The sequence below is a fragment of the Macaca mulatta genome, chromosome 3, assembly GCF_049350105.2.
Source record: "Macaca mulatta isolate MMU2019108-1 chromosome 3, T2T-MMU8v2.0, whole genome shotgun sequence".
Lineage (NCBI taxonomy): Eukaryota > Metazoa > Chordata > Mammalia > Primates > Cercopithecidae > Macaca > Macaca mulatta.
In genome coordinates this window covers 117,284,426-117,301,708 of record NC_133408.1, presented here as the reverse complement: position 1 = coordinate 117,301,708, position 17,283 = coordinate 117,284,426, and the positions used below count along the sequence as shown (strand labels likewise).

Sequence of the window (17,283 nt, the reverse complement as noted above, 5' to 3'; positions counted from 1 at the left end):
TGGGACATAGGAACAATAATATCTATCTTGCCTGACTTTTGTGAGGATTATAAATAACGAATGTAAATACAAGCCTTTAATAATATATTCATTATATATTTTGTATATATTTAGGACGTACTCAAAAGTCGAAATTATTATTTACTTGATTCCCATGCTTCTATATAGTAGGGAATTCATTCATATGTTCAAGAACTTTTTGTAAGAACTATTCATTGAAAGGCTACAATATGATAGGAATAAGACTAACTTCTAAGGATATTGTAGTAAGAAAAACAGAAAATCTGCTGTCATGGAGCATGCATTCTAGTAAAGGAAGACAGACAGTCTGTAAATAACCAAGTAGATGATCATTTTATTGTAGTAAATGTTATGGAAAACAATCTGAGTGATGGAGGAAGGGCAGATTTTGGACATAAAGTCAAAGAACTCCTCATTCACTGAACCTGCATGACAAGAAAAATGAGCCATACAGAATCAAAGTCAGAGGAAACATCTAGTGCACTTTGTTCAGGAATCAGAGGGAAGAGCAGCATGTTTGGAGCCAGGTGAAGAAACTGAACTTGTGACCAGATTGGAGAAGTCAATGAGGCCAGAAAGGTGAGAAAGGCCTGCTGATGTACTTTCTAGGTCATGGCAGTGGTTTGAATTTTACCCTAAACACAAAGCTACTAGGGAGTTTCAAGCATGGGTGGATTGTGATGTAATGTGTATCTTACAAAGATTACTGCCTCCTATATAAAGAATAGGTATACAGTTATAAAACCAAAACAAGGAGGCTGATCAGGAAGCTATTGGATTAATCCACAGGCAAGAAACATGATAGCTTGAGCTAAGATGGTAACAGTGGAGACAGAAAGCACTAAACAGATTTTAGATACCTTGGGTGATAAAGACAACAAGAGTTGGCTATAAAGTATGAGAGAAAGAGAGGAATTAAGGAATGACCCCTAGAGTTTGTGTTTGAACAAGTGAGTTACAGACCAAGAGAGGTATAAGGCTTTTTTAGTGTGGATAGGGGAAGTCAAGGGATGGGAAGCAAGAATTTGGCTTGGTACATGGTATGTTTGCGGTCCTAATTAAAAAGTTTAGTGGAGACAAGTAGCAGTTGGATATATGAGTTTAAAGCATGGTATAGATGTGAGGGCTGAAGATATAAATGAGAAAGTCATCATAAAGTAGTTAGCAATTGTGGCCATTTAGAGTCATCTCCAGTTAACTTTTACCAAAGGATAGTAGAGTTCTAAGGACAGCATTAAAGATAAGGGAAAAACTCATAGAACTAGAAGAAATTTAAGAGGCCAATATTGTCATTGGTAAGGATTCTTTAACAGAAAACCTACATACTTTAATATTTCATACCCCATATATTCAAAATTGAGAAAATTGAGTAGTTACAGGATTCACAGTGTGTTGACTTTTAACCTTAGACTTACTCCCATGGCCACAAGATGGCTACACGGTCTCAAAGTATTGTGTCCTCACATTATAATACATAGAGGCAAGCCTATGGAAGTGGTCCCTGTCGTGTGTGTGTGTGTGTGTGTGTGTGTTTTAAGAATAAGGAATACTTTCCCAGAAGCTCCCCTGTAGGCTTCCATACATGTCTTATCCAGAATCAGTTCATGTCTCCAATAGGGTCTACCATGATAATGATAGACAACACATTTGAAAGAAACTAATGCATTTAACCAGGTTATTTATATGGAATTTACATTGCAGTGAAACTTCATTGCTATAACTTGGACTATTTACTAAATAATTACTATTTATTTATATTAAGGAATACTGATATTTACCATTTATGTATACAGAGTTCCTCAATTAAAAATCACATCCACTTGAGTATGTGCGTGTCTGCACATTTCCATATATAAAAGAAAAACAAAAATTAAACACCATTTCAAGAAGGTGAATTAAATTACTTTTAATTTCTCTTCCAATTCCAGTAGTCAGTATTTCTAAAAATCAAAGTTACAAAGATAAAAATGCTTTGTATTTGTAAGAATATGGCCTGCTTTCTTTTAAGCAACTATATGCCTAAAAAGGCCTTAAGTCAATTTAATAAACTATATTTGTCTAATTTCTGTACCAAATCATTATTTAGTCTTCTAAATAATGGTCCTACCTAGATCTATATTGGTCCTACCTAGATTCCCAATATTGTTTTCATATCAGTTGGACGATCATGCTAACATTATTGCTTTATTCAGAGAGAAAGAGCATTAGTTTACATTCTCTACAATGACAGCATCTTGCAGACTATGGAGTAACTCTGGGAAGAACTTCAGTTAAAAATGCTAATCAAATGCCCGTGGTGTGACTTGGAGGAATTATTTAATTAATAGCCTTTTCCTAGTTACTACTTAGGAACAAATGTCTTTAAATGTAATCATTCACCCAATTTATTTACTCTTGCTGTCTATGAATAATACAATTATATTGTAATACAAACAGTTGAATTGCAAGATCAAGAAATTAGTGACATAGGTAGAATTGGCTTCTATTTAATAACATGATGATGGTTATCTAGCTAAAAACAAAAACAAAACAAACAAACAAAAAAATGTTTTTGAAGAGGATCCTTACTATCTGTAGGTACCTATCTTCACTACAGCGGTATGTCATTAATCATTAAAACCTGTCGTAAAGTTAAGCCTAGAGAGAGGAAAGAATAGACTTTATTGTGCTTTCTATGGGCCAGGATTTGTGCTAAGCTCCTCACATTTTATTTTATCTAATAATTTTAGTCATCAGAAATAGTTATTGCCATTTTATAGATGAGAAAACGAGGTTCTAAAAGTTTAAGTGATTTCTTCAAAGTATTTTTGGGTAGTGTAGGTATCACAGTTAGGATATGAATCTAGGTTTGCCAGTCACTGACAACAAAGCCGAAATTTCCTCCACTACACAATTGCATAGAAGAAACAGAACAAATACGAAGTATGTCAGAAGTAACCAGCCATGAGCACTGTGTAGTGCTAGAACCAGAAAAGCAGAATTCCCAACCTTTCTGTGGTATTTTCCACTACTTTGCTCTTTCTCACTGGGCTTTGGCTGACTTACCCTTCCCACTGTTCCCTTTACTTAGAATATTCTTCCCTCCATTGTTTGCTTGACCAACTCTTTCTTATCCTTCATGTCTCAACGTATTAATCATTTTTTGGAGAGTAGGAGACTTTGCTGAAATTTTTAGATCCTTCTACTAATAGTCACATAGAAGTATGTTTTTCTTTCATTGAATGTGTCATAATTGCAATGATACAGTTACTTGAGTGATCAATTGTTTTAGTCAGATTGTAAACATAAGGTAGGGATGTGTCTGTCATACACAATTTTTTTTTTTTTTTAGCAATTAGCACAGTGCCTGACACATAGCTAGCTAGTTGATGTTCAATCAGGGAGGAATATATATCAGGAATGAATATATAGCATGTTGGAGATCTGTTTTCAAGTAAGACATTTTAAAATTTTATTGTATAAAATAATTTTGTCCTTATATTTTATAGCCTATATTATGAAATATTGGGAAACACTTTATACTTATAGAGTAGCTAATAGGTAATAGAAACCATTGTCTAAATGAATGCATTTTCAGACAAACTTTATAAGTAATTTGATACTTGCAAAGTGGCCTGTTTTGTGAATCATTTAAGTACATACCAGTGGTGGTTTTCATTATGGTAACAGTTCAAAAGAGTTTTAAACATTTGATCATTCTTTAATAAAAGCAAAGTAGCTAAGACATAACCAGTAAATCCAAGATGTGGAAATAGTGAAAATAGGGACATTATTTTTGACACTGATAATAAAGTGCCACTATTGAGGAATTTTTTTGTGTGAAATTTTCTAAAATCGTATTTTAAATTTTTCTTGAAGCAAATTCAACTTCTTTTTAATCCATGAAAAATTAATGTGCCATAGGAGATGTGTTACTAAGATGTCTAATGAGCTGTTAAGTTTCAATAAAACTGTGAAGATTAATGGGTTCACTCTGGGGAAAATAAAATTCCATTTGAAATAAGGATATTTGAGGCAACTTAATCTGTTCACTTGGTAGTAAAGTTTTAGAAATTCACTTTCTACACTTAAGTTTATTTCCAAAGCATATAGTCCTTGATGTTGAGTTTACGTTAAAAGAGCAGTATAAGTTACATTGAGAAGTATTTGTTTTAAAGATTCACAATACTCGCCTTTGGCCACGAGGAAGGGTATATTATTTTGATATCATAACTGAACTCTGTAGCATAGTAATCATAAAAATACTGTCCTTATATATTGTCATGGTTCAGTTATCTTTATCACCTCCATGTATACCTGATGCACTTTATTATATACTTTCTTCATTGCACTGCGATTATTTGCATGCCTCTCTACCACACTGGAGCACGAGATCCTCTAGGCAATAAAACATCTCATTCATATTTTTCTGCAACACCTGGCTTAGTATCTGGCACACAATCATTGTTCAATAAATTTTTGAGGGAGGAAGAAAGGAAGGATTCTAGGAATCCTTCTTGAAGTGACTTCAAGAGTTAGTATCATTTTAAAAAGACAAAATATCTAACATGAGTCAAAGGACTTAATATATCCCAAACTCTTCTAAAATGAGAACATTATTTGATCAATACAATAAAGTCTGTCAATGGGTTACCAAAAAAAAAAAAAGTGTTGATTGCCAAACATTTTTACTTTATTTTGACATTTTATTCTTAATTCAGTCCACCCTAGATCAAATGATGCTTCTAATGATGCTCCTATGGAGAAATTTCTTAAGTACCTCTTTTTCCCTGCATAGTAGACATTGTTTTGAAACCCCTGATTAAATGTACTGAGATAAAATGTCAGTATTAATAAGTACATCTACCTCCCAAGGAAACTACAGTTGAAGAAATAAAAACGGATTATATTACATTTTTACCATGTTACAGTTGAATAATTTTCTAATGGTTCTCAAACTGCATGAGTTTAAAAACATGACAATGAATTTCATGTGTTAGACATCACTCAGTGTTAGTGAATGACTGTATGATTCTACTAGCTGACAGTAAATACTCATTTATAGTGTGGAGTCATTATAATGAGCTTTCCATAGCATAGAAATACTGAAACCCCGGTTTCCATAACTCTGATTGCCTCTGCACATTATTTTGGCAGGTAACTTTATAGTACTTGAAATCAAATGTACTTACTTCTAAATCATCTAACAAAAATTAGATGTTTGTCTGGTTTTTTTTGTTGTTGTTGAGATAACCTTAGATTTTAAAAAGTTGTAAAAAAAATGGAGTGTTCTGATATACCCTTTACCCAACTTCTCTTTAGGTTAACATCTTATATAAGCACAGAACAATTCTCAAACCTAAGAAATTAATCTTAATATAATACTGTTAAATAAACTGTAGAATTTATTTGTATTTTACCAGTTTTGCCACTAGTGTTCTTTTTCTGGACCAAGATTCAATCCAGGATCTCCTGTTTCATTTTGTCACTATGTCTCCTCAATCTCTTCCAGTCTGTGGCAGCTCTTTACTTTTTCCTTACCTTTCATGATCTTGACACTTTTGAAGAGTACTCTTCAGTTATTTTGTAGAATGTCCCACAATTTGGGTTTGCTTAATATTTTCTCATCATTAGACTGAATTTGTGCCTTAATGGGAAGGCTACCATAGATCATAAGTGATGTCGCTTCTCTGTGCATCAGAGCAGGGGAACATAATGTCAGTATACATACTATACATTACTAGTGATGTCAGCCTTGGTCGATCAGTCAAGGTAGTATTTGTCAGCTTTCTCCACTATGAAGTTACTTTTTTTTATTTTGCTTTAACAAAGTAGTTTTAAATCATTTTAGTTTGGAAGACAGTTTGGGGAACTGTTTTATTTTTAAGTCACTAAGCAGTTTTAAAAGTTTGGTGAAGAAATTGATTTCATATTTTTATCAATCTAGTGGTATTTTCATACATACAATGGGGATTTAAATAAGATATCTTAGGACTCTTTCACCTTTAATGTTCTATGACTTGATGTCTCTAAGGAAAAATATAAAGAGAGTAAGAGAGATGTTCCATATATGTCATAGTTGTTTACAGATTAGCCTGAAGTCCATCTATGAATTTGATTGGCTTTTGAAATGAATACCTTGACACCATTCTACTTACGAGGGTATTGTACATTGAGGACATCTTATATTAAACAGTTTCTAAATTTCCTAACTGAAAATCTTTATCTAGACATTTTGTTATTTAGATACTGAGTTGTTTCTTAGTCTCCAAATTGTCATTTTAAACTATTTACAGTTTATCTGGCCTCAGAAGTAATAATATTAAAAGATTTTAAGTATTGGAATATTTAAATCAGGCTATTTTATATCTTAATGCAAATTATAATTTTCACTCTGAATCTTATAAACTTGATACAGTTAAATCAAGTTCTTATGTAGCTAATATTATTTTCCTTAAGAAAATTTGTTACTTTCATTTTTTGAATATCTGTTATTTATTCTAAAGTGATGTTAAGATTGTTACAATGCCATTTATATAAATTCTGTTTGTTTTTGGTTTTTGACATGATATGATCTATAATTTTTTTTTAAGTTCTGGGATACAGGATGTGCAGGTTTGTTACATAGGTAAACATGTGCCATGGTTTGCCTAGAACATCAAGACTCAGCAAAGGAAATATAAAATTATATTTTTAGCATTTTCTTCTACTTTTTATTGTGATGTCAATTAAAATGGCCAAAGATGATGATTGTTATTTTTCTGTTTATTTCTGAGAGAAAAATGTATATTATGAAATGATTTTCTTAATTTTCAAAGAAAATATTCAAACCAATCATAATAGAGATGATTACCACAATAGAAAAGTGGGCAAAATTAGGAAAACTACATTCTTGACTCTATCAATGTGGGTATCTTGGTTATGAGACTACACTACAGTTTTGCAAGATGTTACTATTGGAGGAAACAGAATAAAAGGTACAAGGGATGTCTGTATTATTTCTTTCAACTGCATGTGCACTACAATGATCTCAAAATTAAAAGTTCGATTAAATTTTTGAAAGTACAGAAAATTTAGGAAAGGCAATTTATAGAAAGAAAAAATTATAATAATAAACAGATGAAAATATATTCCTTTTTATTCAAAACGCAAATAAAAAGGGAATGAGAAACAATTTTCCCCTTCTATCAACTTAATAAAAAAAAATTTCAACTTTTATTTTAGATTCAAGAGGTACATGGGCAGGTTTGTTACATGAGTATATTGTGTGATGCTGAGTTTTGGGGTATGCTTGATCCCATCACCCAGGGAATGACTCTAGTACCCAGTAGTTAGTTTTTCAACCCTTATTCCCTCCTTCCCTCCCCATTCTACTAGTCCCCAGTATCTGTTATTGCCATCTTTATGTCCCAGTGTACTCCCACTTATGAATAAGAACATGTGGCGTTTGGTTTTCTGTTCCTAAGTTAATTCATTTAGGCCTCCAGCTGCATCCATGTTGCTGCAAAGGACATGATTTCGTTCTTTTTAAAGGTTGCATAGTATTTCATGGTATATGTGTACATTTTCTTTATCCAGTTCACCATTAATGGGCACCTAGGTTGATTCCATGTCTTCACTATTATGAATAGTGCTGCAATGAACATACAAATGCATGTGTCTTTTTGGTAGAATGATTTGTTTTCTTTTGGATATATACCCAGTAATGGGATTGATGGACCTAATAGTAGTTCTGTTCTTAGATAAAACTCCAAACTACTTTTCACAGTGGCTGAAAAAATTTACATTCCCACCAGCACTGTATAAGCATTCTCTTTTCTCTGCAGCCTTCCCAGCATCATTGTTTTTTGACTTTTTAATAATAGCCATTCTGAGTGGTGTGAGATGGTATCTCATTGATACCATCTCACACCAGTGAGATACCATCTCAAAAGAGAGATCTTTCTGATTTGCATTTCGCTGACAGTTAGTGATGTTGAGCATTTTTTCATATGTTTGTTGGCTGTATGTCTTCTGAGAAGTTCATGTCTTTTGCCCACTTTTTAATTAAGCCATTTGTTTTTTGCTTGTTGAATTAAGTTTCTTATGGATTCTGGATATTTGATCTTTGTCAGATGCATAGTTTGTGAATACTTTCTCCCATTCTGTAGTTTGTCTATTTACTCTGTGTATAGTTTCTTTTGCTGTAGAGATGCTCTTGAGTTTAATTAGGTCCCATTTGTCAATTTTTGGTTTTGTCGCAGTTGCTTTTGAGGACATAGTCATAAATTCTTTCCATAGGCAGATGTCCAGAATGGTGTTTCCTAGGTTTTGCTCTAAGATTCTTATAGTTTGACGTCTTACATTTAAATCTTTAATACATCTTGAGTTAATTTTTGCATATGGTGAAAGATAGGGATTCAGTTTCATTCTTCTGCATATGGCTAGCCAGCTACCAGCACCATTTATTGAAAAAAGATAATATGACTTTTTTTTAATGGCAGTATAGAAGTTGGGTAAAACTCAATTTTAGGGTCTGACTAAGCAAAAAAACATTTTTCTCTCAATACAAGTTTTAAGTTTGATACAATGAGCTGAGTGTTGTATTAAATTTTTCATTGTCCAGTGAGAAGGATAAACAAAATGTTGTCATGTCCTATTAAAGAAGGCATTGTTTCCACAATGGCCAATCCTAAACAATTCATGATTATTGCTTATATTAATGAATAAGTAATATACTTGTTTTTTTGTGTGTATGACAAACTTAGTTATTGCTGAGTAATTTCTAGTCATTTATGTCTCTGAAAATTTTAATGGGCCAATCACTGATTTTTATTCAATCTGAAAATCTCCTGAGTATGGAACTGTAATTTGACTAGTGATCTTGCCTATCTTGAACATTTTTAGATATTATTTTTAGATTTTAGATAACATTTTTAGATATTATTTTTGTCTAAATATTTCAAAAGCAGGTAATAACTTTTAGATAAAAATATTATATTTTATTTAAATAAAAATACTATATTTAGATTTCAGATAACATTTTTAGACATTATTTTTGCCTAAATATTTCAAAAGCAGGTAATAACTTTTAAATAAAAAAATTATAAATGAAGGAAGGTTACCAATGTAGGAGCCTCTAATATAGATTTCTAGCATACACTTTCATGCATATTTCCCAGATATTAGTAGTTTACTACCCAAAGGAAAATTTTCTGTTGTCAAGACCATAAGTTCGTCATGGTTATCAAACATACCCACCATAAAAGAATTCACCTGTCAGAAAAGGCTGTTACAATATTCTTAGCCCCTTCAGATTAGCACCGTATCTTAAATATGTCTTTTCTTTTCTTTTTCTTTTCTTTTTCTTTTTTTTTTTTTTTTTTTTTTTTTTTGAGACAGAGTCTTGCTCTGTCTCCCAGGCTGGAGTGCAGTGGCACGATCCCAGCTCACTGCGACCTCCACCTCCCAGGTTCAAGCGATTCTTGTGCCTCAGCCTCCTGAGTAGCTGGGACTACAGGCATGTGCCGTCACACTGGCAAATTTTTTTTATATTTTTAGTGGAGATGGGGTTTCTCCATGCTGGCCAGGCCGGTCTCAAACTCCTGACCTCAGATAATCACCCACCTCGGCCTCCCAAAGTGCTGGGATTACAGGTGTGAGCCACGGCGCCTGGCCAGATGTCTTAAACACCTAAAAATATCCATTATAAAAGTTGTAGCTTTTCATGTTTATGGAAATGTATAAATTTATCAAATTGGGATTGTGCCCATTAAGAGTCTACCCTAACTCATGCTTATCATCCATCATTCATTTCCTTTCCTTTCTTTATCGTATTTTGTCACTGTTACTTTTCACTCACTGATCTTCGTTGCCCTTAGTGTAAATATGCCCTCTTCAGATGGCTATGCCAATCCTTAGGGCCTTTTTTTCCCAGAACAGAGGGAGTCCCTCTTGATCTGAGGTCATACATGGGAAATCCAAAGTTTTTTTTTTTTTTTCTTTTCTTTTTTTTGAGACAAGAGTTTTGCTCTTGTCGCCCAGGCTGGAGTGCATTGGTGCAACCTCGGCTCACGATGCAACCTCCACTTCCCGGGTTCAAGTGATTCTCCTGCCTCAGACTCCCGAGTAGCTGGGATTACAGGCACACACCACCACTGCCCATTTCTTTGCTACGAAAAGCTGCCACAAAGAAGTAAAAAGTTACAGATGGAGCTAAAAACTTACTCTACTCAATCTGCTCCAGAATCATGAATTGGAGAGAGAAGTGATTGCTCAAGAAAAGAAATAGTTATTTATGTATTCTCATACATGAAATTAGAAATTTGTTACTGCCTGTTTTCTATCTTACTTGCTATGTAAAAAATATTTCCTATTAATAAATAACGAATGTAATGTTGTAGTATTAAATAAAAGGAGATCTCTTTGATTATCCTTTGTTTGAATCACTAAATAGAGAAAAAAGGTAAGGTTTTAAAAAAGAGCTCTATTCTACTTAATGATATATGTGTTTGAGCTGAGTTTACTAAGAACATCCCAAGTTACTTTAATTTCATAATATAGCCTTAGAATTTCTAATTAAATATGCAACTTGTGTCATACGAAAAAATTCTTACGCTTTTTACAGTAAATTTAATTAAGCATTTCTTGTAAGTTCATTTCAGTATCTATCATGGCTCACTAAAGTTGGAATTCAGTTGTAAAATGGTATATTAATTGCCTTTTGTATTAAATTAAATAAGAATCTCAAATATGCAAAGTCAGGAAATTTAATTGTGGTCTTCAATTGCTTATTCAATGCTTTGGAAAACTGAATGCAGAAGTATAGGGAAAAAAAGGCCAAAGGTTGTTAAATGTAGCATATCACACACATTTTGCACTTTACTTAATGATCCAAGTGTTTATTACTATGAAGTAAATGCACCATTTAAAGAATTATGGTGAAATTGTAAAACGTTAAAAACTCTAATTAATTTCAGGCTGAAGCATGCAGTGTGCTCATTTTGCCTAAAACATTTTCATTATCGTCAGTATTTTTCCAGTTATTAAGATAAATTTTTTCTTCATTGTGCAGCACTAGCATATTTCTGTATTAAAAACACAGTTTTAAATGCTGTTGAGAGTTATATATCTAGCGTATGTTTTCAAATGAATAAAAGAATGTCGTTTTTTGACCACAGATTGAAACGATGTAGTCTATCTGTTTTTCTACACTTGTTTCTGTAGCTACCAACAGTTAGAACAGGTTGACTGTCTACATGTTTTTTCCCTAAAAGCTATATATGCTTGCACTTTTGAAAGAAACATTATTAAAGTATAGAGATAATTCTGACTATTAATTTGGATCCAGTTATAATAACTGTTGCTTGTCTGGTTAGTAAAAGGAATATTTAAAATCTAAAGAAAATATCATAAGAATATAGAAACATTTTAAGTTAGTGCCTGCCTGCACCGTCTGACCTCATTTTACTGTTGTACCTCCATGTATGTTTGCCTGCTATGAAGAACATATTTGGTAAAATAAAAACACATGACATCTTCTCTTTGTAATCATAGAGTCTTGTAACTCTTACTTATTTCTGGAAATAGTTTATTCATATGGCCAAATTATAAAGGGACTTAGTAAAAGAAAGCTATATTTTCTGATTATGAAAGTAATCTATGCTCACAGTGGGAAAGCAAGAAAATGTGGCAAAGCACAGATAAAATAAAAATCAATAATATCACCATTATGAACATTTTAGGTACTTAGGAATTTGGGGTAGAAGGATGGAAAGCAAACTATTAATTATAGCTGAATATTTCAGTGTAGAGGCTACAGGTGCGTCGCATTTCTTTTCTCGTAAAATCTTTGCCCATACACTTTACTTACTTTATTTGAATTTAGGAAACTTTCATTAAGTAGCCATTTTTACTTTCTGTTTCTTTAATCATTTTACTTTGAAATAATTTTAAATTTACAGAAAAATTGCAAAAATAGTATAGAAATTTCCCATTTGCCTTTTATCCAGCTTCCTGTGGTGTTGCCATTTTATGTAACCGTAGTACAATTACTGAAAGCAAGACATTAACTTTGAGAGGCTACTACTGACTACTCTACGAACCATTTTAAAATTTTACCAGTTTTCTCACTAATGTCCTTAAAATATATAGTCCAGGATTTCCACTGCATTCAGTCATCATGTCCCAATAGTCTCCTCCAGTCTGTGATATTTCCAAGTCTTGTCATTCGTAACCTTGACTTTTTTTTTTTTTTTTTTTTTTTTTGAGATGGAGTCTCACTCTATTGCCTAGGCTGGAGTGCAGTGGCACCATCTTGGCTCACTGCAACCTCCACCTCCCGGGTTCAAGCAATTCTCCTGCCTCAGCCTCCCCAGTAGCTAGGACTACAGGCTTGCACCACCACACCCAGCTAATTTTTGTATTTTTAGTAGAGACGGGGTTTCACCATGTTGACCAGGATAGTCTTGGTCTCTTGACCTTGTGATCCGCCTGCCTCGGCCTCCCAAAGTGCTGGGATTACAGGCATGAGCCACCGTGCCCAGCCGACCTTGACATTTTGAAAGCTACTGTTTAATTATATTTTAGGGGGTTTATCTGATGTTTTCTCAGATTAGAATTAGGTTGTACACTGTTGGGAAGGATACCACAAACCAGAGGTGATGTACCCTTTTTAGTACATCGTATCAGGGTGTTAATATATATTATTGGTGATATTAACCTTGACCATTTGGTTAAGGTGGTGTTTGCCATGTTTCTCCATTATAAAGGTCCTTACATCAACATCTATAAAGATACAAAGAAGTAATAGGGAGAGTTGCCCCTTTGTATAATCCTTTTATATAAAGGATTACAAGATTTTAAGAAATCTTTTAAACTTGGGCATCTACAAGGTAAACATAAAGTTATCTGTACTCATAGAGTGTAATTTGTATCCAAGTATTACCTGAGTGATATAAATTCCAGATGCTAAAATAGTTGACCATTGTTAGGAGCTGGTTACCTCCTAAGAGGAAGGAAAAGAATGGATACATTTTATTAATTGCCATCAATTCTTTGAACTATCTTGAGAACGAAATCACATTTATAAATAAAGAAAAACAGAGGTTTTCCTGTATCACAAATTGATAGAGCAAGCTGACTAACATTTAAACAAAATCTTGCAAGTTTTATTTAGTAATAAGATAAATATGGCAGTGTTTTTATTTAATTTCTCTGTTAGAATAACTCAGTCTCATATTGCCACCTGGAGTATCAGCCCATTATTACATGGTCCATCTGTGCCTAGAAATTACCATTCTCACTACAGTTCTGTCAAAGTAAAAAGAGCAAGGCTAAGGAACCAAATTTTGTCATTTGATATTCTAGGTGTTACTGTTAATTGAGTGCACAGTCTTGAAATTTCACATATAACTAGCAGATCTGCAAGGATGTTACAGTCAGTGTGTTTTTTTAGAATATGAATTAACAAGTTTAAACATTAAGAGGTAAGCCTGTCTACTTTCCAGTAGCCTCAAAGGGTACATTTTCTTCACGACTATTTCAGAACACTTCATGAAACAAATGTCAAACTTGTCAGGGCTGTCACTAAAAAAATGATCCGTGTAGCTAGGGTCTTCTTTCATTGGGAAACAAACAGATGTCTTATCTCAGCAGAGAGAAAACAAAAACCCTGCTATATATCAGAAGACATTTTTACTTGCCTATAATATCCAGTAGTAAAGAAATGCTTTGGTATTATGCAGTCATTTATCAATTATATTTTTTTGCTGTCTGAGTCACTTTAAAGATTTTTATTAATCTGGAACTGCATATACAGTTCTTAGAAAAATTGACCTGCAATGTTAAAAACACAAATTAGCACTTCCAAAAAGACTTCCCTAGAGCTTTATTAGATCAAATATTAATGTTTTTATTTGTGATAAAATCTATTACTATTATTTTGGTAATGTTATATTATAGCAATTTTAGTATTATACTCTAGCAATTAGAGTTGAATGCCTTTTTCACCCCTTCATAATCCTTTTCTGCATCTAGGGTACAGCTATCCTTCTAAAAGGAAGAAAGAGATTTGCACTTATTTGTTATATAAATGACTTAACAGCATAAAAGGCAAGATGTTTTAAGACAAATCCTCAGCACAAAGAAAGGTGTGAAACAGTTATGTACCTGTCCTGAATAGCAGGCAGTGTTAAGGCATGCATTTATAAGCTGTACTTTATTACTAAGAAAAATTCAACAACAAAAAGACAAACATTGTATTAAGGAATGTTACTTAACTGGCATATCTATCTATATCTTATCCATATATTAAAACATATTCGAATTAATGGAAGTTGCAAATTTTTATTTCACTTAACAATGTTCCAATAACTTGTATCCATAGTTAAATATGAAAACAAAGTGTATAAGTACCTCCTAGTCCTCAGAGTTATAATTAAGTCTTTACATTTCTATTTTGACTTAGGGCAGCATTGAAGGTTGCTAGAGAAAACTAGATAACCAAGCTTGTTAAATCGGGAAGTCATGTGGTGTAGAAACTTAGTAGACTGTCCGTGTGATAAAGGCTCCATCTTTCTTTTATAAAGGGTATGAGGTTGATAATGGCTATTTTGACTAATGTTGCTTCAAACATTTTTGCTTATTTTTATTTTCAGTGCTGTTATAGTAAGTTAAGATTGCTAGAAGTGTGAGTACTAGCAATCTTAATTTACGATAGTTAAGAACAATATTGTGCTTTTCCAAATTATGTATTAATTCAGGCATACCTTTTATTCATTCATTATTCCACTGTTTCACATGGTTCAGAAAACACTGATTGTACTACAACTATATACTAAGTATGCCCTGTTAGATGGTAGGAATGTCTAAGATACAGAAGATAAAACTTTCCTTTGAGGAACATAAGGACAAATTCAGTGCTACATATCAAAAATGTATTGCCATTGGTACCTGCAGATTTAACACTTTCTAAGTGTCGCTCCTGAAGAAGACAGGGGAAAGTGAAGAGTAAGATTTACTTTTTATTAGAATGTAGTTAAAATGTAATCTCTAGGCTGGGCGCGGTGGCTCATGCCTGTAATCCCAGCACTTTGGGAGGCCGAGGTGGGCAGATCACAAGGTCAGGAGATCGAGACCATCCTGGCTAACATGGTGAAACCGCGTCTCTACTAACAACACACAAAACTTAGCCAGGCGTGGTGGCGGGCGCCTGTAGTCCCAGCTACTCGGGAGGCTGAGGCAGGAGAATGGCTTGAACCCGGGAGGCGGAGCTTGCAGTGAGCCGAGATTGCACCACTGCACTCCAGCCTGGGTGACAGAGTGAGACTCCATCTCAAAATAAATAGATAGATAGATAGATAGATAGATAGATACATCGATACATCGATACATCGATACATCGATACATAGATGCATAGATAGATAAAAATGTAATCTCTAGGAACTTTTGTCTAAAAGTGTAAACCACATGTTCATTAATAAATTTTCACGAGTCAAACTTAACTGAATATATCTATTCACAGGAGATAAAATAGGGAAAAAATGAAATGACACACAGTGGCTATCATACTTGGAAAAATATATTAAAGTTACATTGCCAAAATGATATTCAAAACCCCATTCCTGGTGTTCTATGTATCTATAATGATTCAGATTTGTTGATAATATTGATAATGTCTCTACTTTCCCAGTGTTAACAAAGTGTAAATCACAGATTCTATTGAGTTTAGAGAAACAAAGTATATAAAAAAGCTTTTTTCACCCACCTTAATGATTACTGGCAAGTGTGTAGTTTGTCATAGAAAACAAATATGCATACCTTGGTTTGCTTTTACTTAATAAAGTCAATTCAAAAAGTAAAGCTCAACAATTATTTAATTGAATTATTTGATTTCATCAGATACAGAGATAGAGTGATATGTTTGATGATACTGGTAATTATTACTGTTGTCTAGAAATACTTAAGAAATTGATGTTTATGCTTTAACTCAGAAGAGTATCTTTATGTCAGTTAATAAAAATAGGTAATCTTATATGATAAATCAGAAATACTAGGAAAGCAAGACCATTTTGTACTTGGGTGTTATTGAGGGAACATGTATGATGAGATGGGTTACAAATTGTAAGATGAAATATTTTTCCAGACTCTCATTATTTATACTTTGAAGGTTACCATTTAATACTGAACAGAAAATGCACTTCATTTCTATGAAAGCAGACATTATGATGTCACTTCATCTATTCACCATGTTCCACAGGAACCCGCTATGAATTATGAGGCCACAACTTAGAATCGAAACTGTAGAAGATTGTAAGCATTCTAAGCCTGACATGCACATGTTTCCTATTTTAGACCTCACTGATCTTCAGATAACATATGGTGGTACAAGTAATTGGAAAATTGGCACACCTGTCAAGAAAGTGTACTAGATGGGACAAAAAATGCCATGCTGAAGCACATGAAGTGTCTTAGAAATTATATTTATTGCTTTTTATCAAGCAGTGAAGTAAAAATATCTAGTTCATCCCCTGCAAAGAACACTTTTCAGTGGCAGGTGTTTCCAAAGTAATTTTTAGGGCATTGTTAAAATTGGTTGCTTTTAAAAACATATAGAAAATTTTAATGTGTACTATAAAACAGCACCTACTGCAAATATTTAAATGTTGCATAATTTTACCATTTGTGTTTAGGATTACTGAAATCGCAGTAGTTCATAGTTCTACAATACAGTTAAAATGTGTTAAATATAGCTGATAAATGTCCTAAAGTTTATATTTTAATGTTTTCTAAAATTTATTTCACAGGAAGATGAAAATGAAGCTGAAAGAAAAAATATATCTCAGGAACTCAACGTGGAACAGAAAAATCCAAAGAAATAAAAGATTTTCTGTAGTGTTTTTGAAAAGTTTGCAGCTTATGTAATAACAGATAAAATTTCTAATTGTAAAATGTTAAATTGTAAAATCTAATTTGCAAAACGTTCTCAATAAAGTCATTCAAAATGAAATACGAGCTTGTATTTGGAATTCATATATTTTAGAGTAATTTCGACTTTTTTATTTAAAAACTGGATCTTTCAAAGTTCTTAAAAGGAGAAAAATTTTTGACTCAAATTTGAGAACAGAGACAGAATGTTATTTTTTTGTAACCTGTTAACACATTTAAATGACCTAAAAAAAAAAAAAAAAAAAAAAAAACTCTCTTGGTCCTTTTTCTCCTTACTAGACTCTGTGTTCTTTAAGGGCCTTAACAGAATTCTGATTTGCAATATAAAGAAAAACCAACATAGTTCAAAAATGAAC

At 33.0% G+C, this 17,283-nt stretch overlaps 1 protein-coding gene across 12 annotated transcripts in view; it reads left to right on the top strand.

Moving 5' to 3' along the window:
* PHF14 (PHD finger protein 14) overlaps nucleotides 1-16,988 on the top strand; it is a 199,605-nt gene extending 182,617 nt beyond the window's left edge. For all 12 annotated transcript variants that reach the window (XR_003728243.2, XR_013415440.1, XR_013415441.1 and 9 more), the window contains one exon: nucleotides 16,786-16,988. Coding sequence is in view for 8 of the 12 variants with exons in the window: in XM_028846018.2 (XP_028701851.1) it covers nucleotides 16,786-16,860 (75 nt within the window). In the remaining 4 variants the exon portion in view is untranslated. The remainder of the gene's footprint in view (nucleotides 1-16,785) is intronic.
* Nucleotides 16,989-17,283: the final 295 nt, after the last annotated feature.